At 40.4% G+C, this 26,295-nt stretch overlaps 1 protein-coding gene across 9 annotated transcripts in view; it reads right to left on the bottom strand.

Annotated features, from left to right (window-relative positions):
• Positions 1-23,174, bottom strand: part of fmnl2a (formin-like 2a) — a 60,217-nt gene extending 37,043 nt beyond the window's left edge. For all 9 annotated transcript variants that reach the window (XM_046055097.1, XM_046055101.1, XM_046055099.1 and 6 more), the window contains exons 1-2: positions 22,531-23,174; positions 3,368-3,451 (exon numbers count right to left, since the gene is read on the bottom strand). In XM_046055097.1, the coding sequence (XP_045911053.1) occupies positions 3,368-3,451; positions 22,531-22,644 (198 nt within the window). In that variant the 5' untranslated portion in view covers positions 22,645-23,174. The remainder of the gene's footprint in view (positions 1-3,367; positions 3,452-22,530) is intronic.
• Between the last annotated feature and the right edge of the window lie 3,121 nt (positions 23,175-26,295).

The raw sequence follows: 26,295 nt of genomic DNA, 5'->3' as shown, positions 1-26,295 counted from the left end.
TGTGCTCTAAATATAAATACAAGAGATTAGTGCTGGATTTGGATCAGTGTGTTGAGCGGGAAAACGTATTTGGATCAGGCTGAGCTCCAACCACAGAAGCATGAATGGTTCTGTTTAGTGATTTCCCACAATGCACTGCATCAGAGAGTGAGACACTGAACAGGGTGTATATTTCATATGATGTAGGCATTAGGCATTAAACCATTAGCTAGACAACTGACTGCCCTCAAGGAAAAGTCTACCTTTAGACTTTTTCTTTTTGGTACATATCATCCATCTTTGGCGTACCAGAGTACGCAAAGATCTGAGATGCACATCTAAATAAGGATTCTGTCTCTGTGTGTTAGTTCTTTGTGTTTATTTCATGGAAAAACATTTTCCCTTAAAGACCCATAAGTACAGTAAGAAGTCAAACATTTGCTAATTAGTTTAAGGAGAGTTGTACATTCACATACCAGGAGGTAGTTCAATGGTTTCCTGAGTCAATGCACATTTTCTACATATTCTATTTTGTTGTTCAAACAGCACCAACAGAGTGTTTCATGGTGGAGGTGAAACAAGGCCACTTTCGCTGAGATAAAAAAATCCTTCATGGGAAAAAAAGACACTGCAAGTGTTGCTATTGTTTAGGTTGTAATCCATTAACTAAGTAATTCCAGGGGGGAATTCAAAACACTGTGCCACTGTCGCAATTTTGTGTCTGCTGGATTTGGCTTTCTATTTTCACTTTCATTTCCATAATTGGGAATGTCACATTCTCCTCCAGTTTTTTGTCTTTGTTCACTTCTCTGTCTCTTTGCGGACAGTGTAGACAGTGACACTATTTTCAAACATGACATGCCCTCACCTGCCAGTGACAACCTTCACCAGAATGAGCCTCACTATCCGTGCCAGATCCAACCCCACACTGTTCAGTCGCCCTAACCAACAAGAAGGAGATGCAAGTGCAGCTACAAGAACATGATCCCTAAATGCCTTCCCACCTATTGCTCATTTGTGTTCACAATGTGACCTTGCGCTTGATGTCAGCTGGGATTGGCTCCAGCGACCCTGTATGCAGGATAAGTGGTTGACGATGGATGGACAATTGCTATTACACTTGTTTTAATGCGACCATGATTCTTTAACCTGCCTTGTCTACTTGTTGATCCTTCATTTCCCAGAATGCCTTCTGTGATTGCCTTCTGTGATAAAGACAGGGGCCATGGACACTGGTCACAGGCATGTTGTTCCTTTCAAGTACTCTAATCAAAGAACTGACAAACTAGCAGGAATGCAGTAAAATGGAATCAATTCAACAGCATCAAAAACTACAGTATAAAAATGACCACAGGACTCATTCAACAGCTCTGACAGTCTAGGTATCAGCTTCATACTGTTACGGTAGCATTCACTGCAAGGCTACTAAATTGTATCACGTATTGTAAAAGGTGTTTATGTCATTGGGCCGCACTCTGCATACAGATACTGATATCAGATCAAAGCTCTGGGCTACGCTGTGTTATCAGCAACATCACATTTATCACTGCCAGAGTGTATCTGTCGCATGAAAACAGGAAAGACGACAGTGGCGTCAGGAAAGACAGTTGGCCCTCATGGACACAGCTGACAGCGGCAGGCAGACAGACGGCTCGGCCCTTTGTGAGCCTTTTATTGTTAATGAATTATCTGCAAGTCTGCAAAATAGTAAATGAGCTGACAAGTGTATATCCTGTTGCATGCAAAGAAATGTGAGACAACTTTAGAGTCTGTTTTTTAGGAGCACATGTTCCAACATGCTCTATGACATTTACACAGTTTGTCTGAGGGAGCTGCTTTGGTTTAAATGGGAGGTACACTATCCCCCTCTGCACCTGAGGAGTTCAGAAGGGACTCAAGAGATGAAAGAACAGTTAACATGAAAGTGGGCAAGCAGTTCTTTGCCAGACAAGGTGCTTTCAAGTAGTACACATAAAGACCCATCCGAATGAACAAAAGCCAGAGGATTATGAGAAGTCTCAGGGTCTGACAGTGATGACTTCATCCTATCCCTTTCTTCTCTATACGTTTTAACCTTGTGCTCACATTAAGATCATCCTCCTTATTTCAGGAATCCCCATAATTGCCTGGAAAATGTTTAATATGTCAACCTCTGGCAGCGTTTGCAGGGCTTTTCAAAGCGGATGTACCAGTCATCTCTGCCTCCCTCCATCACTGCCCCATCACTGTTGCCATGGTTGCATAAAGAGATTCACTGTAGCTATGACACAGAAAATACTTTACTCCCAGGGCTGCCTGTGCTGTCATGGGTCTGGGCTTATTGGGAAAACAAGAGAGGAATAAATACATTGGAGGACTAGTTTAGCAATATTCTCTGATGTTGATGTCACACATCAACCTTTTGACACTTTATTGACCTGTAAAGGATTTACAATGCTATATAGTCAGTCCGATACTACTGGCCATTTTAAACATGGATTCACATGGACAGAGTACACTTAGCGTATTTGCATTGTCTTCTCTTTCAGTAAGTTAGAAAGTATCAAGAAACCAAGCTGCTTGTCTTCAAAGTCACTGGGCAACGTTATTGGAAACTGCTTCACTGACAATAAAAGGGAAACCAACATTTTTCAGTTCAGGTTTGACAGAGGAACACGGGCAACGTTATTGGAAACTGCTTCACTGACAATAAAAGGGAAACCAACATTTTTCAGTTCAGGTTTGACAGAGGAACACGGAGTCCACTCTGAACTGAAAGAGGATCTCTGACTGCTGGTCAGCAGCCTGGGGCACTCTCTCTGGCACCGTTCCCTTCAGGGTCAGTGGCTATCAATACAGTTTGAGTGGGTGGTGGTCTTGATCGTGTCTCCGTTTTTCTTCTCTGCTCAGGGAGGCAGAAAAACTCTCTGGCATGGAGGTTGCGGGCTGAGTGAAGCACTCAGACCATGGCTCACTGCACAACATGTACCCTCTGTTTTTCCTACACGCAGCACAAACACCAATAACAACTGTTTTTTAACTGGGTAACTGATGTGTGCACCCTGCTGAGCCACTTAACCCACTTGACCAGGGAAGCCAGGGCAGTGTGTGAAGACAGAGAGAGGCTTACAGGATAAAGGCAGGGAAATGGAGCATGGGTGCTGTCATGACACGCAGTGGGACAGATGTTCTCCAGGATTAGATAGGTGCGACAATCAATGAGATTTGTTCAACTGCAAAGAAGGCTGATTTGATTACTTGATAAATGAAATAATTCACTTTATATCTATACAATTGTATATCTAAGCTTCATTAATGCTAATCTGATTCTGGTAATTATACAGCCACAATTAAAGTGTGACTTGTACAGCAATACATCAAATTATACATATGAGTGACTGATGCCCACCTGATCACAGATGAGCTCCCACTTCTTCTCGTTGTCATACTGACGCAACAGTCGCGCTTTATCTGGAGGAAGATTCATCGAGTTCTGAAAGAGAGAAAAGGGTCAGAGTTAATTGGATGTGGATAATGAAACATCATCAGTGACATGAGTTCAGTAAAAACTGACATCGCAGATTAACTAAAAACAATGGAGCTTATTCACAGGACAGAAAAGTATGGAAGAGAATTCAATAATCATTATTGGTAAGATGCCGGTTTCTTTACACTTTGGTGTAAAGACAAACTAATCTGTCACCTTTTTTTCCAGTAGCATTACACAAAAAAAAGTTGCACTCGAAACACTGTGTTTATAGAAGCATGCACTTGAAACATGTTATTATATGATGACGGAAATTAGACAATCATTCATTTGACAATTACCATACCAACAGACTTTCTCACAGTGAGCAGCCCAGTTCAATTACAGTTCACATTACAATTATAGTAATCTAATGTGGTGGACACTGGAAACATATGAGTGGCACGCTCAGAGGCATCTTGGAAACGGTCATTCACTTCCCCTGACAAGATATTCTATTCTAACTCCTCTCGGTTAAAACATCTTACCTAGATTATTTTCCATTTCCTACAAACACAGTTTCCAAGTATATGGCAGAGAAAAAAAGCCACTAATGAGGAAATCCCAAAATATCTGCCATGTGAAGTGCTGCAGAGGAGTCTTAAACCACAGCTGGCAACAGGAGGTCACTCCTTAATGAGAGTTAGGTTGCGACACTGAGGCAGACAGGAGAAACATCTAAGCTCTGTTGTCTGAGTTGACACTTTGAATTTGAGAACGAGGCGACTGAGAATGACCCTGCCCCTCTAAACTGCATTAAATGTGTCACTCAACACCAGTCAACTTATCAGACATCCCAAGATACTGCACTAAGAGCGAGAGAGAGCATGGGCAAGCAAGTGAAAGTGAAAACTGAGTGAGTTTGAAGTAAAGGAGGATGCTTGTGTGTTTGTCAACAATGTACTTTTTCTTCCTTCTCTCTTTTTCCTGAATACAGTAAATACATTTTCATCTTTTAAGATATTCCGAGTAATTTTCTGGGAAGTGAGTGTTGTTTGGTACAAATCTAATCTGACCCATGTGTTGGTTACCACCATGTCTGAAAATCAGCCCCAATCATCCCAAAACTATTGCACAACTCCTTTCTTTGTCCTGCTTTTTTAAATTTCCTTCATGTACAAACACCTCTGCAGTTGTCTTAAATTTGGCTTGATTTAACACGAGCATGATTCAACCCGCCCCCAAAGTGAATTATAAAAAGCTTGAAACAATTAACCAGGACTTAATCGTACCACCTACAGTATGGAGAGCACAGAACATGCAAATACATCAGCAAAAAAATGTTAATAAAAAGTGTGACCTAGATGGAGATTAGTTAGCTGCCCCACAGCAAACGCCTCTTACAAACAAAAAAAAAAATCCAGAGAGACAGAAAAAAATATCTCAAAAACATGAAAATAGTATAGGTGTGCTTTCAGGCAAAAGCTGTCAAACATCAAAAGTGTTTTATCTGCAAACTTTCATTTGCAGTTTTCAGTTGGTTTTAGTGAGAATGTTTTCCACTACCAAGGATAAAAAAAGGGGAGAAATGTAGCCATCAAGCACCGCTCGGCTTGGGGTTGGATCATCCATCAGTGTGTGTTCAGCGCTCAGCCTCCACTTTTCCTCAGCCTTATTTTCCAGCAAAGCTCACATGGGGAGCAAGAGGAAGATGGATGAAAAATATCCTGGGATCCAGCCTATTTCCATGAGTGAGTAAAACCAGGATCGAGTCAGACATTGATCGAGTAGTCCGATTTTTGTTTTTAGTATTTTTTTTTTCATATATTGCGTATTATAGTGTGGTTACACTATGGATCTATAAAATCATCCATTTTAATTTTGAAAAAGTGAATTTGTAAGAAAAAAATCAATGTAGAGAAGGTTGCTCAAGAGGCGCAGGGATAGGGATGTGCACATGTTTGTATCTTGCTAATAGCTACTGAGAGGAAGACTAATGTAGAGACAGACAACAATAGATATGTACAAATGAGGTCAACTGAACTACAGAAGACCAAGGACAGAAAAGGGCCCAGTTTGTAGACTTTTATGCCAGCTGATTATTTCATTGTGTTCATTATATTATGTTCTGTCCCTACCAGTGTGAAATCTGATTGTTTTTCTAAATAGATGCAGATAAAGCTCAATTTATTTCCACCACAGGTGTCTCAATATACCCACAAAATTAATAGAAATCCTGATACAAGACTACAATTTGCTTTAAATGTTTATTCATGTCTTTAAATTCATCAATATCAATTTATCAATTTGAAGCACAGCAGTTATGTTTTTATTTGGTACAATCACAGGTTGCAGCCGTCCAGTCTCCTCTACAAGACCGACCAGGAAATTGCATTAGTATTCAGCAGATGCTGCCAGCCGGCTGATTGCTGCTGTGCTGACTGCAGGGAATTGGGAGTCAGAGAGGCCTCTATTGACTGGGTCTGGCAGCTAACCAGATAACTAGAGTTAGTAGCCACTTTCCTTCACTAAACACATTAAAATACAATTTGACACCTGAGTAGATGGTTAGAACAAATGTCAGAAAGCCATGAGCAGTCACACACAAAAGTAAAAACTGTGTTTTTTGTTTTGTGGATGGCAGGCTCAAATTAAATGAAGGTAAACCATTAGGTTATTTTAGTCGTCAGGCTTGTTATGTTTCGATACTGGAGAGCTATTGGCCTGGAAACAAATGGGTTTGTGGTAATGATGTAGGTGCTTGGTATAGGTGCTGCGCTCCTGTAGACTGGCTGGGTGGTTTGCTGAGTTGCTGTGAGTGCACTGAGCTGAGGGCTTCCTGCTTGGTGAGGCTCCAAGTAAAGCAAAGAACCACTTCTACCAGCCTTCATTTTACCCCAATAGTAATGAGCTGTGACAGGCACTCAGCTCGCTGGGGTCAGGTTACCCCATGTCTACAAATGCATTACTGTGTGCATCAGTGGTTTTTATGTGTGATGTTGCAAAGGGTGTGGCAGCTTTTCACCAACACCTGATGGTAGACCACCCTGACGAATACACATACATACCTAAATTTTGCTCATTAGTAAGTCTCACAGTAATTAAGTGTTTAGAGAAAAGGAATCCGTGTTAGAAGCTTGAATAACCGAAATGTGACAAAACTTGCAGAAGTATCATGCAGGAATATGATGAAGTTGAACAAGCAACACACACTGTTGGAAGCAAAGACAAAGCATGAGAAACTCCCTCCAAACACCAACAAAATGAATATGACAAGGGGGAAAATCATGGAATTTACTGTGCCGGAGGACGAAAGGTTTCAACGCTTCAACATCTCTAGCTTCGCTTCACGCTGCCAAACTGACATTTCATCTCCAGAGCAGCTGTCCCACATCTGTAATGCTAGTGAGTGAATTCCTTTAGAAACATTTGGAAAAAGCTAAAGCTGTGAAATTTATCTCAAATACGAATCCTATAGGGACACTAGACAGGGCTAAACAACGCAACCAAAAATCTGTATTACAATAATCACATTTACCCTGTTCAAAATAAAGTTTACACTGACTACTTGTTTTATTCATTAATATACTATACTGCCTTGGCTCCATTATGATATGGGTTAGGGGTTAGTTTAATACGTTTTTGTAATATCTGTTAATCAATATATTTAGTTTATTGTCCAGCTCTAACGCTGGACAGACACAAACAGACTAGTTTTGCATTTAAAGAACCACTACAAGCTCCAATTCATGGCAAACAGAAAAGACTACAGTGCATGACATTTTATATTTATAGATTTAAATTTATATAGATAATATTCATAGATAGCCATATCTTAAGCAAAGTGCATATCAAATGCCTATACATTGAAATTGTAAAGTTAGTATGTGATTAGTGGATTATTTGATACTTAATGTTGAATTGTATCAAAAATTTTAAATCCGGTATTCCTTCTCACCAGTTTAACACAGTATTTTTCAGCCTCTTTGGTTTTAATGTGCAAAAAAAAGGCGAGCAAAACAAATTAATTACATAGACACCAAGCTGAAGAAAGCTGTACAAGGCATGGATCATAAACCTTTTCAGATTCTAAGCCATACTGCTGCAAAGTTTGCAGAAGGTAAAGTGATGCACTTAAGAAAAGGCTAGCGGGGGAAAAAAACTGAATTTCTTACTCAGCATTTGTAGTGCATTAAATGCTGAATAACAAATTCCTTTTTTTTTTTACTTTTTTTCCCCCCACTCACTGGCATGTTGTAAGGTTGCAACCAATTATCCTAAAAGCACCACTCATACTGCATTTAATATTTGTATTTACACTCAAAACATAAAGCCTGTATAGCAGTAAATCCTTAAATGCAAACTGCCTCAGTGTCACATACTTCTTTTCTTTGGGCATATGGGCAAGTGAATATACTTAACGACAACACATTGGCCATACAAGTGAGGATTACTGAGACTTCATCATATTCAGTTCTAATGGTCCTCCTGCATCTCTGACATGAGTGCAATCATAAACATGACGGAAAACCTCTACTCATAATTTAGTTAAAAACCACATGCTATTGGCATTTTTCTGTTGGCATACCAACCCCCAGCCAAGCCATAAGCAACTGTAATCAGAGCCAATAGCTCAATTTTAGCAGTTGCTACTGATATAAATCTATGTCAACGTTTAACTCCAATCAGGCCACAAGGCTAAGGAATACGGATAGAACTTATTAGTGTCCGTGTATCCTGTCATTAGGCAGCTTGAGTCATAAAAAGAGCAAAAATAGGCAGCTGGCTCGAAGCGCACCCGCCACCCTGCTACCTTCCAGGAGGTCTGCAGAGGCACGGCCCTCACAGCACAGCTGGCTACAAAAGCAAACACACAGCCCACATGAAGGACCTGCGTTAGTTGCTGTAGCTCTTAAAAGACGTAGACTGTGTTAACAATACCGAAAAGCTATCCATTTGAGTGCCGGTGAGTTGAAGATGTAATATTCAAAAGCCTAGCTGTGCAAACTGCCAGTGATGTCACCAAACAGTGTGACATCTGTGAAATCAAAACAAAAGACACTTCAAACCAATCGACACAGAAAAATACTCTGTGCTACAGATCAATACAAAAACTGAAATCACGTGTTGAAGAAATAATATAGAAACTGACTAATACTTCTACAAACTGAAATATGAATACAGGTACACTTTTATACTGCTGTCTGATCAAACCAATCCACTTAGAAAAGGCCTTTAAACATGTCACAGCACTCTTACAAACTAAATGCATAAAAAAGCTAAAGAATCTACCTTAAATTATAAGTCTCAAGTTAAGTAAATTATTGCTGAACACAAGTACACTGTTACAATTAGGTGTTTGCAGATCATTCATTTGCTTCGATACATGTTCAATATATGCGCAAAGTGTTTCACTAGGAATAAAACTGTGTACAATAGACAAAGTGGACGGTTCAGTAATCCTATGAAAAAATACAATAGCTCTACATTAGATAACTTTCACATCATCACTTGACTCTTGAGTAATGCTTTTCTATATGTACTCTTGAACATACAAGGAATTTTGACTTGAGTGCACTCAACAAAAGAGCTAAATACAACAGGAAAAGTTAGGAGTTTTTTGTGGGGAGCAAAGTTACAGTAAATGTGATGTTGTGGACAAAAACGTGTGAAGCAAAGTCAAAAATTGGAGGTAAAAGTGAGTTTTTAAAAGTCAGTTCATACCCTGTTAGATGGCCTTCTTGTTCCAACACAGAATAATGAATAAAATCACTTAGTGATTGAAAACAGGCCCATGCTTCACTGTGTTAACCTCCTCTAATGTATGTATTATACACATTAACAAGAGACAGAAACTGACAAAGGTGTGCAGTGCAGCGCCTCTCAGCCACCCAGCTCAGATATCTTTCAGAGCAGGGATTGATCTGTCCTTGGGGACTTGGGCTGCAAAGAGTTTGAGACACACCCACTCTCTCCTCTTTCTCTCATGGCCACCTTTTTCCCTGATAATGCACCACAACCAGAAAGAACTCCTATCTTTCAGACCGAGCCAGCAGTGTTTGATCCAAATCATCAGAACTGTTTTTATAAGCAATATGACACCAGGCAAAATCAAACTAATGTCCTTAACAGACCACATCTCTTTCTGTTGTAAACACCCAGTTTGCATCATCCAAAGCAATGTTCCAACCTCTAATTTATTGCTGTACTTTAAAACCACTTTTTAAATGAGCATTACAGATACCACACTACATGCCACAACAAGAAAACCTCTGACTGCTTCGGCTATTGACTGCTAGTCATGACAAATATTTGCAAATTGCTCAATACTCCGGAAATGACTGGATGCTGTACTGTTCTCTCCCAGTGTTTGCTTCATCAGTCACAATAATGCTTTATGTTTGTAAGGCATTTACACAGTTATAATGAGGTAAGCGCTGCAGGCTGTTCTGAGCTGTAAAACACCTCCCCAGGTGTACCAATATGTGACAAGCTGCATTAAATTTCAGCTATTTCTCTTCTCATTTGCCCTAGAAGGAAGTGGATAAACTTTGCAGCTCACATATATAAGAATCAAAATCTGTCATATTAATAGTTGGAGCAGAAAGCGATAACTGCCTGCATAAGGGAGAAAGGAGTAGGACGGCCCTGAGGCATGTGCGATCCAAACCGAGCTGTCCTCCCCTCATTAGCGCAGCGTGGCTCCGTAATCCTTGGCGTTCTTTGAGGGCACAGGTGTCCCCTGTCTGTCCTCAGATTAGCTTTGTAATCCTCAGGACCCCCTGCTCTGGCTCAGCAGCCCCCTCCATCGAGACAGTAGTGTTTATGTTTGTGAAGCTGTTCACTGGAATGCTTTTCGACCAAATGGTTAGTTCCCCCCGATCACAAGCACATTCCAATGAAATTCCATTCATTCACCTCAGTGTGATGATGACTGTGTGTTGTTCCTGTACTTAACAGACCGTATCCAACCTCTCATCCACTAACAGGAGCTCATCAGTCTATACCAGCTGTTCTTGGTGAAAGATGTCACCTCATTGGTGCAACTGTCTCCATATCTTCCCCTACTGTCATCAACACAATATATGATTAATGACACAGTGGAATAAACAGTGATACACGCAGATTACAGCAGCTGCAAGTGGGAGGAATCAAAGTTAACTTCCTCCGTGAAAAATATTAAAATTTGAGCCTAAAGCCAAGCTGCTCTGTTTGTCATCTTTTGTTCGATATATCTTTAGGGAAGACATTTCAAAGATCTGCAACACTTACTTGGCTGTGTTGTGGGCAAACACACTGTACATTGCAAAAAGGCTGGCACAATGTTTACACTGAGGGTAAAATCACTTTTACTTCCTGCTGGATGCTATCCAAACACCGGAAACATTATGGAGATGATTTGGAGCAGCAGGAAGTTGTCCAAATAAAACAAGTGATACAGGAACACAGAGGAGTTCTAGCCAGGCCAGATGTTGCAAGGTTGCGAAAGTGTCTGGACTGAGGTGGAGTCCGTGTTCTTGTTCAAGAGAACAAAGAATATGAATCAGAACAGTTGTTTATCTGCAAGATAAACTACGGCTCACGGGAGTATAAATGCAGTGGGTAACAGAATGAAATCATTGATTTACTTGAAATGTGTTATATAAGGTTTGAAGAAAACACCTTCAGATAAAGTTTTGTTACTATTACACTAATAAACTTTATTTTAGTAGGTGGCAGTGGGATGAACAGGAAATTTATGAGCTCACAAACAAGAGGCTGTCTAATTTAATGACGCTGCTAAGTATAATCCTTCAGAGCTTTTAATCTGTGTTCTATTAACTACAGCATTCTGACATGTACAACCACACACTCTTATTCATAGTAGAAAAATATTTATGCAAGTTGTGTTGACAATGGTCCTATGTCCAAAACATCATTTTTAAACACTTCTACACTCGCCTCCATCTCCCACTGCAAATCAAGCAGCTGTTCCTTTAATACAACATAAATCTAAATGTTTTTTCCCCTGAGGTCATTGTACTAGAACAATACAATAGCAGAATCAGTGTAGAAAAACATAGGAAACTATAACTGACTCAATCCAACATCTTATAAGTGTGGAAAATAAAACACTCACAATGGAATATTTAAAGACTACTTTTAAAGAAATACATAGCTATTATCATACTTTACCGGCAGGCGTGCATATATATACACACACATCTCAGCCTGATCAATTGGTAACAGCTGGGTTTCGCTCAGTATGCTCATCGGGTAGATGCTTAAACTGGGCCATCACCAGGGTTTGGACCAGCTCCATTCAGGCATCCTGGGTTGAGATAGTCCCCCACACTGTTGTTTACACAGGGTATGCTGCACATGGATACAGCATGCCTACCCACTGAGCAGTTTACATTAAGATTGGCCCATTTCCAACTCATGTCACCACCAACTGTGTCAAAGCTACATCTGAACCACGTATTACTGACTGAACCTATTCATTCACTACTACTATAAGAAACTGATACGTCTGTTGTCATCTAACTGTCCTGCATTATGACTCATGAGCCAGTTATTACAGGTGTTTCATTGAAATATATATCTGCTCACCATTGGCTTTGATCCTGTGATCAGTAAGTTCTGTGATCTGCTGTATGTTGTGGGAGAGTTATTTAAAATGTGTTTTAAACCAAATGTCAGTTGAATAAACTGTCCCAACTGTAAGGTTTACAAAAACTATAGGATGACATGAATCTTCAGACCCTCTAAATAATAAGCTCATTTCAGAAGGACACAAGTCCCTGTTTTGGCTTTTGTGTGTTACTGGAAATACATAGTTACATAGTTAGTCTAAACCCTAACCAGTGAGACTTTGGCTGGTCCATTCCGATTTGGTGTCATGTGGGGGGTCCAGGTTGAGAGGCACATCTTCAGTCCAGTAAAACCTGAAACAACAGACTGCTGCATTGTCTGGAGCTGTGATAGGGCCTATATCAAACTTTGGCAAAGAGCAATGAAGTACATTCAAATGCAACAGGACCTCCCACTCTGCTCTGCAGATTTTAATTCTGGCATGTCATTACCAGACAAAACCTGCCTTTTTGACTCTGGCAGCTTCAAAAGTAGCATATGTCCCAAGAAAAAAAAACATCAGGAAGAAAAGCCTAAAAAGAAGTGAGTCGACTAAAAGTATTACAGTACGAGTTATAGTGCAGGATATGGTGATATACTGTATGTTACAACTCAGTCTACATGTTTTACTACATTTGGATGGAAAGACACACTGTAGATATTGTACAAGCTTGTAAAAGGTCCAAAGATGGACAACATGTACTAACAACTCCAAAAAGTCAGCTGATACCGTGAGTCATCGTCTTTTTACAAGCCTCACAGATCCACATTATTCAGTTCCAAAAAGCTGCATAATAAGGGTAAAAAAGTCAACAGATGAAACCATTATGATGATTCTGCAATTCAGTCTAAAATCTGTAAATATACTCAATAAAACTCAAGGTCCCTAAAGGAGATTGACAATAATATCAAGGCCACAAGATAAAGGGGGCCCTGTCCTGTAGTCACAACATACCACTAATTTGTCACAATGACACAGATTTTTGAAGGCTTTTCTGGACTTGGTTTCTGATAAAGCTCAACACCATGAACATCAACTAATTCTTAACAATCCATAACAAAACACCCACTCTTGTGCAGCACTTTGGCTGAGCAATCTTGCTTTATAGCGCAGCTGCCATCCTGGAGCCCAGACAGATCCTGACCATAATGCACTTCTCCACAGAGCAGTGACTCTCCTGTTCCTTTGTGTGGCCCTCTGACCGGTCCTGTTGGACAACATTGGCAACTGACTGTGACAGTTGAAAAGACCGGACTAGCCTTTTGACAATTATCTTACACCTGCTCTGCTCCTTATGCAGGAAGACCTACAGCAAAGAGATTCATGGCGGCATCCAGAACTAAGCCATTACTCCTGAGTGAGGTCAAAAAGCAGCCAGAAAAGTTTCTCTTTCTTTCAAAACTGTTTGTACTGATAGCTGGCATTCAGTACAACATTTCAGTAATTTCAAGAAAAAAAAAGCTAAACTGCTCTTCCTATTCTGTAACTGAGACAGAGGGTCACTAAGCCAGACTCTTGAGACTTCTTATTGGTTGTCATATCATGCACGAACCTGGCACATTGCACATATTTGTTGTTAATTGTAAATTGTAAATTGTTATTTATTTATTTTTTTTATATTGTCAGATGTATTATTTTTCTCTACACTTCTGTTATTCTTATATAACTTGCATTTGTTTATTACATATTTATACATCTATTTATGTCAGCTGTATGTCTGTCTGCATGTAGCACCTTAACAACAAAGCAAATTCCTTGTATGTGTACAACACTACTTGGCAATAAAGCTCCTTCTGATTCATCGCCCACACAAATGGTCAAGGACTGTTCAACTGTGTGTAATCAGGTACGATCATACAGAAAACCCCCTCAAAAGGTTTTAAAGATATTTTAAAGTCAATTTAGCTTTACTTGGTCAGTACTCTAGGAACTCTCTGCCACCCATGCAGCAGTGTAGAAAACCAAACCACCCCCCAAATGTGCAGATGTCAAAACTGAACTGAGGAGAACAATACTGATTGAAGCCCCAGTGGTTTCAACTCAGCGGTGCCTACACGCTGCCGAGAGACCTGTTCCCACATAATCAGCTGACCCTCTGTCAGCCAGGCAAGATGCCTCCAGGCTACGCTTCAGGGTTTTGAGCAGCACATTATCGCTTAACACCGCAGCACCTCACATCCCAGCTCAGAGGCAGCAAAGGCCAGCACTCTGGCTGCCGGATCTCATCGCTCCCCAGGCATTTCATGCTCAGCTCTGTTACGGCTAATTGGTGGGGGAGCATCCTGGGGCTCCGACACAGCAGAAACACACATGCCCATACAAAAGCATGTACGCAAGCACACACACACACACACACACACACATATTTGGGTATGAGCGGTGGCCTCTCGCAGCCTGACGGGTCTGGGTCCAGTGCCAGGCTCCGTCTTGGGCTCTCCACAGAATAAAGAGCAGCTCTGTTCCCGAGACCTGCTGCACGGGATTCAGCCACTGTTCACCCTCTGCTCCACAGACAATATCCATTGTTCTGCTTTTTAATTAAGAGTCGACATGGAAAAACTAGGAGGGCTAGCTTAGTCACTTCCTGGGTGCCATATAGCAATGTAGGAGATGTAGAGATCACAGTGTTTGCACAAATTACAGCTAATGGACAGCCTGTAATTCTAGTACTGACGGAATGAACAGAGATGTTTTGAGTTGATAATGATGGTGATCTTTATGAACTCAATTGATGATGGTAGAGGAGAGCGTTAACTCGTCGGCCCAAAATCTCCCATACAGTAGTTGTACAGTTGGTTGAGAGATTGGAACTGCAACAATTAATCAGTTAGCTGTCAACAATTAAATTAATTGCCAACTATGCTGATAATCAATTAAGTTTGAGTAACTTTTTTTTCTTGAATGTAAATATCTTCTGGTTTCTTTATACCCCTATGACAGTAAACTGAATATATTTGGGTTTTGGACAAAACAAGACATTTGAGGATGTAATCTTGGGCTCTGGGAAACAGTGGTTCCCCTTTTCACAGTTTTCTGACAATTAAACAATAATTAATCGATCAAATGAGAAAATAATAGTCAGATTAAAATAATTGTTAGTTGCAGCCCTAGTTGAGATGAGGGGACTGTGAAGGCCATTGTAAGTTGTCTCATCATTTTCATACTAGACAATTCAGTGTCTCCCCATGCTCTGTTTGGAAGCATCTGCAAAGCTTTTGTGTTTCTCCACTCATTTACTTTGGTTTTCCCCATCTGCAAGACACTTACATATCTGAATCTATGATTAGAGTACATGTGTAGATAATAAATTACAAAATAGTAATTTTGTGCAACAAATATAAAAAAAAGTTTTTTGACAACAATACAACATTGTAAACAATGACAAAGCAAATTTTTGAAGCAGCATTAATCGATGTTTCCAGTATTTCTTCTCCTGTAGCTCTGTTTTGGTCTCCACCATCTATTTAGAAAAACATCAGCATTCAGCTACTAGATGTTCTCTAGCTAGTCGCTAATTTTGTCTGTGTGCCGTTTAATGCTGGGCAGGTAGCATACAGTGGTTTATCAAAACTTTTTATAGCAGCCTGCTTCAGATGGAAACGGCGCTGATTTACCAGAACAGTAAAGTTGTCATTCGCAAAAACAAACAATGAGCTGAAAGACTAACACCGCTCTGCAGGACTGAGTCAGCTGCTGTCGGATGATAATTCTCTGTAGATTCATCACTACAAGTGACACCTTTCACATTAAACATACTCATTCGACCCATTATGTACATAGAAATATAGATTAGTGCAGCTTGAAATGCACCTTGTCTGATTTTTAAAACTCTATTTAGTTTCTACAGCTAAATACTTCTAGAAAGGGCTTGAGGTTGAACTGATGTGCAAATAAAAAGCACAGCTTGGACCTGTCAGTGTGACAAATTAGCCTTCAGTTGAACATGAAGGCTACTCATGTGATTAATCTAGGGAGTAGATTTCAGATGCAGAGCCTCACAGCGCAAATAACGGCAGCCTGGGGTCCTTCAGCAGCCTTTAAACAAAGCAGCTTAGATGTAATCTGGGCAGACTATTGAGAAGAGCAGCTACAACAACAGATAAGCCTATAGTCCCCCATATGGCATTTAAATAAGTAATGGCTGTGAACTTCTCTGGCTCCCTGACAGCAGTCATGATGTTGAGCAAACACTACAGCGCTGAGATTGAAGTGGATGGTATCCTGGATGTGGGTACAATTGTATTTGATGTCAACGCTGTGGTTAGCTGAGGCAGAGGAGCAGACATGGAGCTTGAGCTGAATTTCTGCAACACAGAGTCATTTTCCTGTGGTTCAGCATGAAGCATATACACTGGCACATACTGTACATGTGACTCACAGGGATTGATTGCAGTCATTTCACGTGCTTTCAGCCAGTATGCACTTATAGATTGAGAGACAAAACTAACACTTTGAAGCTCTGCTCATACCTTCTAATGTTTGGCTAAATGACAATGTTGGATTGATTAGGCAATACGTGCAGAGTAAATTGATCTACGGGGATGCTGATAGGACCACAGGAGTCACAGGAATATCAGCAAAGTAGAAATCAAGAGGGCTACCCTGATACTGGCTAATCATCATGTGCAACGCATCTTCTTCTTGTAGATTTGTCTCACCAATACTATGGCAACCAAAAGAGAGGTGAAGACTTGCAAACATGCTTTTCAGAGTAACTACAGAGCCATTTTCCCCAAGTCCTCAAAACACTACAACACAGCTAACCTCTTACTGAAAGATTCCAGTTTACACCTGGAAATGTGCACCCCTTTGGTGCTTTCAACAATGAATATTTGGGTTTAGACTACACCTCATTTCATGGTCATGTGTGAATTGGCCACTCTTATCAGGGCAGAAGCCTTGCATTATTATTATAATTAGCCCAAGTCTGTTTCAAAGATCAGTCCTTGGTTCCAGGGATTCACGAGACAGAGACTTCAGTGAGAGCTTTTCATTTAGTAGAAAATGCAGACTCAGCGGGCAGTAAACCCTGACGTTTTCCAGAAAGTGACCCTAGAATCATTCATATCCACGTCACTGTGCGTGACAGGTAAAAAGTCAAACTGAGTGAAAATACCAGAATGGAAATACCGATATGCATGCAGGCAACTACAGATGCCACACACAACCTTATCCAAGCATGCTCTGTTAAAATGTTTCTAACTTCAGCTTTAAGTTAAGTTGAAGTAAGCTGAAATTCTCAAGTTTACACAATAGTGTATACCATCTGTAGGCTAAGAAGACAGTTTTTCTTCTATTTGCATTTTATAAACAAACTTTAAACTGTCAAACCTGGCTTAAAATAAACCACTGTCCCTGCAAAAAGGTATTGGTATTGCACATCAATACTTTTTGGATACTGACCGAAATGTGAATTACCCAAAATTCTCCACAAACATTCTTAAAGAGGTGGTATTGTGCTTTTTGGCTTTTCCCCTCTCCTTTATTGAGTTATATATCTTTTTTGTGCATGTAACAGGTTTGCAAAGTGAAAAAGCCCAAAGTCCAGCCCAAAGGGAGTTCCCATCTCCCACAGAAAGCTCTGCTCTGAACCGCTTGAAAACAGCTCGTTTGTAGTCCAGTACTTCACTTCCTTTACTTGTGACATCACAATGAAAACGTGTCATAAAGCTTGTCAAGCAGCTAACGGGCTCAGGCATGAACTCAAACCAAGCTAGTCTGAGCGGAGGCCCTTTAACTCGACTCGCCTTTGTTTGGTTTTCCATTGTAGAAATGTTGTACCTGTACCTGCTTCCAGGTACTTTTTTTCGTATCACCTCACCTCCGTGGAGGTTCCAAGCGAGCTGAGAGATACTAAAACGTAACGTGAAAACCCGACAGACTGCTGATTGGTCAGAGAGAATCGTCACTATTCACTTCATCGTCATTGCGTGCGCCAGACAGAGGCCAGCAACAGAAAGTTTAATATTTTACAGTTTTCGTATGTAATTTCATCACTAAATCCACTTCTGAGAAGTTTTGAGGTGAGAAATCAGCTGTGTAAATTTCGAATATTGACAGTTTTACGAAAAGTGATGGCAGAACAAAAATGTGCTTGAATATTTTCGGAGTTGAGGAGCTCCGCAAGTGGCTGCAGGGGAAGCCTGTACCAACCTGCAGGAGGAGCTTGTGAGGCCGGCCAGGAAGCTGGAAGGTTTTCATACCGCTTATCTGTCTTTACATTCTGAGTAATGTTGAAACGTTTTAACTGTATATATATATATATGTATATATTTTAAGAGCTGTGAGGATCGCTGGTGTGTGTGTGTCGCATTGAACATTACGTTGTGGCAGTTGTATGTGGCGTCGCTATGACGACAAGCTACGTACTATCTCTGGGTACTATCTGCAATGGAAAACGGAGCAGGGCCGAGTAGAGTCGAGTCGATCGATTTGCGCTATGGTAGCATTTTTCGGCAAGGCAGCATAGATCGTCAGAACACCGGCAACAGTTCAACGTTTAGTCCTGAAGGTAAGATGTGGAACAATGACGTTGTGTGGCTGTGCGTAACTTATACCACCTGCTAGGTTATGGTCGCAGTCTGAAGCGGCTTTGATTTGGATCACACTACCTTGTTTCTTACGACCCGCCCTTCTCTGCTTCTGATTGGCTAGTAGTCCTTACCTTGGAACTGTGCATGTGCAACTCCCAACAAAGATTTTGTACAGAAATTACAATTACAAATGTAATTGAAGTAAGATGCATCACTCTGTAGCTCAAGAGCGGAGCGTACACACACATAGGGTGAAAAGAGGAGCTGCAGCAATATGCAGTATGAGAAAAATATGGTGTTTTTTGAAAATTAAACCATGTAAACATGTTCTGGTACAACCCCTAAATAAGATTTTGAACCTGAAAATGAGCACAATACCAACTCTTTAAGTCTTGTTTATTTATTCTTTGATGGAGGTATTTTCTTATCTAAATGAGGAAATCAGGAAAATTTGCTAATTTTACCACTTTGATTGAAAAAAAAAACATGTCAGCCTATATAATTTACACAAGTCCTGGGAGTATTAGGCTCTGTATTAAATATTAAAAGCAGCAGCAGCTTTCTCCTTTACTGGTTTCATTGTGTATCACAACGTTCCTGAAATGTATACCATTTCTGTCAAAATTAATAGATGAACCACGGAAACATCATCAACTAATTATTCTATAACACAGATCAACATTAGCTGCAGGTCTAAGAATCACTTAACTTGTGCATGAATTAGCCATATATCCCCGCTAAAGAGGTTGTGTTTTTGGTGCTATTTGTTTGTCTGTCAGCGCGATTATGGAAAAACTACTCACCCAATTGTCATGAAACTTGGTGGAAGTGTGTAGCATGGGCCAAGGAATAACCCATTTTAGAGCAGAGCTTTTTTTCACCTTCAATAACACTCGAGATACAGTAGGTCAATTGTAACACTGGCAATTGGCAAATTCACCTGAATTTGTTGCACATGCAAACCTGTCGTAATTAAAGTGAATGACGTGCCACTACGAAATATACAACAAAAAATAACAACCACTTCAAACATCACTGTAGAAACAAATGCAGCAGGTATGTAAGAAATAAGCAAAAAATAAGCAATCAGGGATGTGATCTTTCCGGATTAATCCAGAATACTGGATTTTCCCGAGCAGCCTACATCATAAATGCATGGCTGAGATGAGGAGGCTTCCGCGAGGCACAACCTTAATTTGACATACTGTTATTATAACGGTTTTGGAAATATATCCAGACATACATATATAGGTGTGTAGGTAGGTAGGTTTATTGTCACAATACGACAAGTTGTAGAGTGAAATTGAGTTGTGTAACTCCCTTCTGCTACATAGCAGACAATATACATTAATAAAGAATCACTTATGAAAAATGGTAACAGAAATAAACTATCATCACTGGAGCAGTGCTGAGGATGAAAAAGAGTTTAAGAGTCTGATAGCTTGGGGGGGAGCTGCTCTGCAGTCTGGTGTTGTGGCAACAGAAACTCTTATATCTTTTCCCGAAAGGCAGCAGGGTGAACAGGCTGTGGCTGGGGCAGGTACTATCCTTTAGTATCCTTTGGGCTCTGCGTAGGCACCTCACCTCACCGATATCACTGATGCTCGGGATATAGCGGTTGTGCTTGGAGATTTGCATATCATAGAAGACTGGACTATATAGGCCTTGGCAGACGTCTGCACACCTGTCACACAGCATGGATCCAAATTCGAAAACTGTATGTCCTTGATAAGAAATTGGAGGGTTTAGCGAGATGAGTGTTTGAGTGTGGTCACACACAGCACAGGCCTTTAATCCAAACCACTCCTTACTTTGATCAACGGGTTGCCTGTTGATCAAACTGATTAGGAGTGGCAGGTAAACGGTCCTTCTGATATTCCATCACGCTTAGGTTGAGAATACGTTGAGGGAAAACTGTGGTATTGCATCAAGTCCAAAATATATGTAACTAACTAAAATTAGTCTGTTTTGTTGAATCAAAACATTGTATAACAATATCAGTAATGAATAATAAGTAGGTGAAAGGACCGTTGAACAGCAGCCAAGTACACTTTAATCTTGATTCATCAGCACTGGTAACCACTGGGATACAAAGAGTACTGAGAGACGTGATGACGAGGTATCATCCTAATCATTTGCTATTCAAACTGAAGTGAGGTCATCAGAGTCACTCAGTGCCACTCGCTCTGGAACTCAATGGAGCCAACTGCCATCAGGCACGGCTTTGACACATTAGGGTTTAAATGGTAGTATATAACACTAAATGCTGTGATTATAGGACTAAATATTTGTAATGCTGGAGGGCTTCCATCCCACCAAGAGCTGAGGCATCATGCTGGGAGCAGGGAGGAGGAAGGGGAGCTCCTTACATGCTATGAGGATCGGCTTTTCTGACAGCCAGCTTATAATATACTCGAGTTAGACAGGTAGATTTTTTCTTTCCTGAAAAGCATAATAAGGATCAGTTTTGTAAAGCAAATTTCTGGATCTTAATGATTTTGTCCTCCCTGACATTTACTGCTCAGAGCGTTTCTAAATCCAGATGTAAGAGGTAAAAACCTCGACGCTCAGATTGTATAAGAAGTAGGTGATTCTAAAAGCAGACGTGATTAAGGAGAAGGCCCAAATCCCTCTGTGGTGTGACGTTAAACCTCTCTACCCCAAAGTCTGCTGCCCAACAGCACAGGATGGGATTCATCAGTGTCTGACAAGCAGCAATCACACCCCAACACAACACTCTGACACACACAATGATTTGGCTTCGACCTAAACTTGATCCACTTTTTGTAACAGGTTTACAGGCTAAAATATCTGTGCCACCAACATTAACCAAAAAGCTCTGTACAAGAAAAAAAAGCAGCAAAGACCATTAGACCTTTTCCTCATCTTAAAGACAAGTTCATAATCACGCAGCTGTCTGATTTATCTGAGCAGCTAATGTTTGTGAGAGCAGTAGGCCAGGCGACAATCACGTTTGACCCACATTTTGCCAGCTCTCGAATTTCACTGTTCTTCTATTTGGACATTTATTCGCTGAGTGGGGAGCTGTGTACTGGAAATTCATGATCAGCAAAAAGTTATTAATTGTTACTCATGACCATGGATACTATTATAAATGCTTTAGAGCACAAGAGAACATGGTGATAATAATAATTCGTAAGTACCAAAGTTTCCTGTCCTCCTAACTAAACCAATTCCCACAGTTTTTGTACACACAGCCAGTGTATAATTTTTGTCCTCTTCATTCAGAACAACATGATCATAAAGTGTCCATCCAACACCAAATCTTAACACCTTTCTTAAATCTACACTATTCAAATCTGGAGGCTCTTTCAACAACACAAGGAATACCAAGTGTTTGCTCACAGGTAACATAATTGTTGACAGACACTGTTGACACTTTATGATGTGACAGATGTTTCAAAGGACCTGGCATGCTGGGCACTTAGAGCTTCAGTAGTGAGCCAGCGTCTGGACTCATAAAGTTGGGAAAAGACTGCCATAAAACCAATAATTTGCGTGTTATGACTGCAGGTGTCTCATGTGACTGCACTTGGAAAGGAAGCACTGAGGCTGGAGGTGTAGGCTACTGTACAGCAAGCATTGATTATCTTGTATTTGGAGTCAAGGGAGCCAAATAAAAGGTGATGTTTTTATGGGAAACTTGTTGAGTCCAACAACAAAAAAAGACTGATTTGAGTGGCTGCTGAATTTAACATCAGCTCACACAACTTCAACCCTACTTTTAGAAAATCTGAAAATACCTCTTACACAAGTAATTGTGTAAACTTTTTTTTTTTTTTTGGAAAGAATAACCCTTTTTCTGAACAACAAAGGACAGGCGTGCTGGACAAACAGAGATCCAACCTGCACACACACGCACAGCTGTCCCGTCCCAGGACACTGAAGCATGGAGAGAACAAAGAGCGGACAGATGAAAACGACTTTTTTTGTCTTACCAAAACGGTTGCAAATCTTTCCTCCAGTTCACCTGGCTCAGGCATGGGCAGTTTGAGAGGCATGTTGTGTCCTCTGAGATCAGTGTGCTGGTCCATGCTCCCTGCGTTCCCCATGTTTCCTATATGACCAACAAGTACAACTTCTCCCCCTCAACTCGCACACCTCCTTCCACTTGAGGAAAATCTCCGCACGGCGCAAAAGGGAAAATATCCGTACGCGCTTGGGTTTCTGGCTTCAGTCGCCCTCACAGGCTCCTTTACAGGTTGATCCCGGTCACTTCTTCTTCAGCATAAAGCACACGTGAGAGAGGCAGCGTAATGAGACGGGTCCGAGCAGCAGCGGCAGCAGAAGAGGAGCCCCCGGTGAGGCATTTTTCAAGGCAGAATGAGGAGACCTGGAAACTTCAGTCAGTCCACACGGTCCTCTCTTCGCTGTTATCCGTATCTTGCACAATTTCGGCTCCACTCCCAGCCGGTAGTAATGACGACGAGCATGATTCACGCGTATTGCAAACCCCCCCACACACACGTCTGTTAGTAGTGAGTGGAGCTGGCTTCACTAATCTCTCCGCAGCTAGTTGAGGAGGAGGAGGAGGGGGGTCCAAACACTCACACCACACACACACACTCCGCGGATGCACACGCTCTCATCCCTCCCTACAATGAGCCTTTTCAGGAGCACGCCTCCCACTTCTTCTTCTTCTTCTTGGGGCGTAGTTCCTAAAGCCGTAGCTAAGGAGATGATATTTTCTGTGTTGCATTGTGGTACTTTGAGTCCATTGTGGGAGACAACAAACTGGGGGTCCTGCAACCCCCTTCAGGCAATTGAGAGATTATTACAGGGACAGTATGTAGGGGAGACCTGGGGTGTTTGTAAAATGGTTGACACGTCTCTCTTGGAGCTCTTTTAAGCCAGTGATGTTAAAATTGTGATACAAACTAGTAACACATGTCTGCTATTAAATGTGTATCTGTTACCTCTACAACACAGACAGAAACTGCATGATTTAGTCTCAAGCACAAGGAGTAAAATGTTACAATTTACCCCCTAGTCTGGAATACTTGGATACTTTGGGGTGAAATGTAAAATTATGTAATGAGGAGTATTAGGAAAACTTGGAGTGCAGGCCTCATGGGCCCACAGAGAAGCAAAAGTCTTACACTAACATTTGAACATAAAAATGGAACAATTAAACATTAGTGACAGCTAAAACATTAGTACTGACAACTTGCATGAATAATATCTACATAGACACACAATGAACGTGATTTTGACGTTTTGAAGTTTGACGAGTTTAACTACAGAACAGACAATTCTATAACAAAAATAGTTAAAAATTACTTTCTTACCTCAAAATATTTTTTTCCCTTATAAACTTGGCTTTGCCTGTCACAGGGTGTTATTTATTTTTTACATGTGGAGTAAGTACTTAACTGAGCATGTGAGTATTTACATGAACAAAGTTTTAGAGTAATTACTCAGTAACGTAAAGCTTCTTTTTATTGTGGAAAATGTATGATTTGTGTCAGTGTCAGTTATCACCTTTGAGGTTAGCCAGACTATCACATTTAACAGTATTTTCCAAAGTAGCTTGTGAATACACAAAGCAACAACTCCAGTCAATTCATCACAAGTAGCTTTACCAATATTAACAGTTCTTTCTTATTGATAATTTTCACTAGCAGGAAAAGTACAGGTTTAAATAATAACATCCCTTATTGATTGTTCTCAATATTTCATGGCACTGCTGGTGGGGACAAGAAAAGCGTCTCCCGGCGCCAAATAAAGTCGCTGGGGGTCTGAAAAAGGTAGGCAGCTGACCAAACCACTGTGAGGCATATGAAAGGGGAGGAGACAATCTTTCAAAACTTAGAAGCGCATTGGACTGGGAGTAGAGAACAAGAGCTGTTAACTGTTTGTGTACTATATACATTGACTAGACGCTGACAGAAAACAGTGATTTGTTAAGATCAAAATTATTACTAGGGACAATTCAGTAGTCGCTGGATATTGGGACATGTCCCTAACATCCCTACTAAATTCTACACCCTTGAATTTGATCAAAAACTCTTCAGTTTTTTGGCAGATTTAGAGCAAGTTATTTCCTCCTGGGGAGCAGGGAATGGTTGTCTTAAAACCACATAAAACATCCTGTTAACACAGCAAATTTGAATGTCTTAAGAGGACAGAAAATAGCGTGTTAACACGTCCATTTTGGGTGCTACCACTTTATCAGTTTCTGAGGGGAAAACCTACATAGGCCTACAATTAATGCAAGAAAGACAACCATTCCCCACTCAACCTACCTTGTATGAAATTAGGTTAATAAGTATTATTGATTGAATTGGGTTTAAAAAATAATAAATTGATTAATAAAGATTGATATTGTTACTTATTGAGAAAAGATGTAGCTTGAACACAATACCATAAATGAAATATTAATTTAAATAAATCACATTTAATCATTGTCTTTTCATGAACAGGCTGTTAAATATGAATCACAGTCTTCCTGTTTGAAACACTACATTTGTGTTTAGAAAAAAATTCTTATCAACTGAGACAGGATGAAAACACACATGACTGCAGGATTATCATACAAGCCTAGCCCGATTCTTGATATTGTAACTCCAATTGTAATTTCGATTTAATAGAACTGCTAAATACTAAATATGCTAAATACATATTTTGTGTAGGCCTATTCTTTTACTGAACGTGGACACTAAAAATCACCTACTGGGTCCCGTTTATTGAAATAATTTGATCAAGGGACAATAAAAACATCTCCAGGGGAATATTTTTTTGAAATAAAGGGTCTGAAATGATCCATTATCCCTGCACAATGCCTGTACCTTTATTAACTTTAGTTTAAAGAATCATTGTATAACTGTAATTACTTGATAACACAGTTACGATGAAATCAGATCTGCTGACTGGGTGGAGACCACATTACGCACAAGAGGGTGACATCAGCATGCAGCGCTCTGGAGACTATCCAGAGGTTCTCCAGATGCACAGTGGTTTCATTCAGGCTGCTGGACTGATTCAGTGGAGGAGGGCGTCACATCTGAGGTTGCTGGCTGGACACACTGAGGATGCGACGCACAACTGACTGACCTCATATAATCATTACGTGTCCCGAGTTAAGTTCAGTCTGTGTTATATAATATATGTACTGTGTACTACATGTTTATCTACTTAGGCCTATTGGATTCTGTTTACTTAGAGGATGCTGCTCATTCTGGTGTTCATTCAAAGCAAGTGGGATAACACACCAAGAATGCAACTACCACTGTTAAGGAAAGAGTTTAAAGATTGGAATTTAGACAAAGTAGCTGTGATTTGAGGGTTTATCCAGCTCCAACATGTGACCTATAATGAGGACAGATGTTGAGCATGCTCATCATGACTAGGGTCAATTTGGGAAATGATTAAAAATGTTTATTTTTGTAATGCTATTGATGTATTTTAAGCAGGGGTCTGCTTCACACTGTTGGTAATCTTGGAGGGCCATGTTTCATTCCCCAAAATATTAGGTCCTATTAGTTCTTGTGCAATTATGTCTTACATGCACAGAAGCCCATGTTAGTCACTCATATAAACATAAACTCATGGAATACACATTTGTTTCTCATATGAAAATAATAACTCCCTTTTATTCTAAATACATTTAACTGACTGTGTAGTTGGACTCAGTAATCCACTTATCTTGTCACAATAAAAACAAATAGGCCTTACTGTGCAATGACAGCAGAGCAGAGTGTGAC

This window comes from Micropterus dolomieu, linkage group LG07, assembly GCF_021292245.1.
Source record: "Micropterus dolomieu isolate WLL.071019.BEF.003 ecotype Adirondacks linkage group LG07, ASM2129224v1, whole genome shotgun sequence".
Classification (NCBI taxonomy): domain Eukaryota; kingdom Metazoa; phylum Chordata; class Actinopteri; order Centrarchiformes; family Centrarchidae; genus Micropterus; species Micropterus dolomieu.
This window is presented reverse-complemented; position numbering and strand designations above follow the sequence as displayed.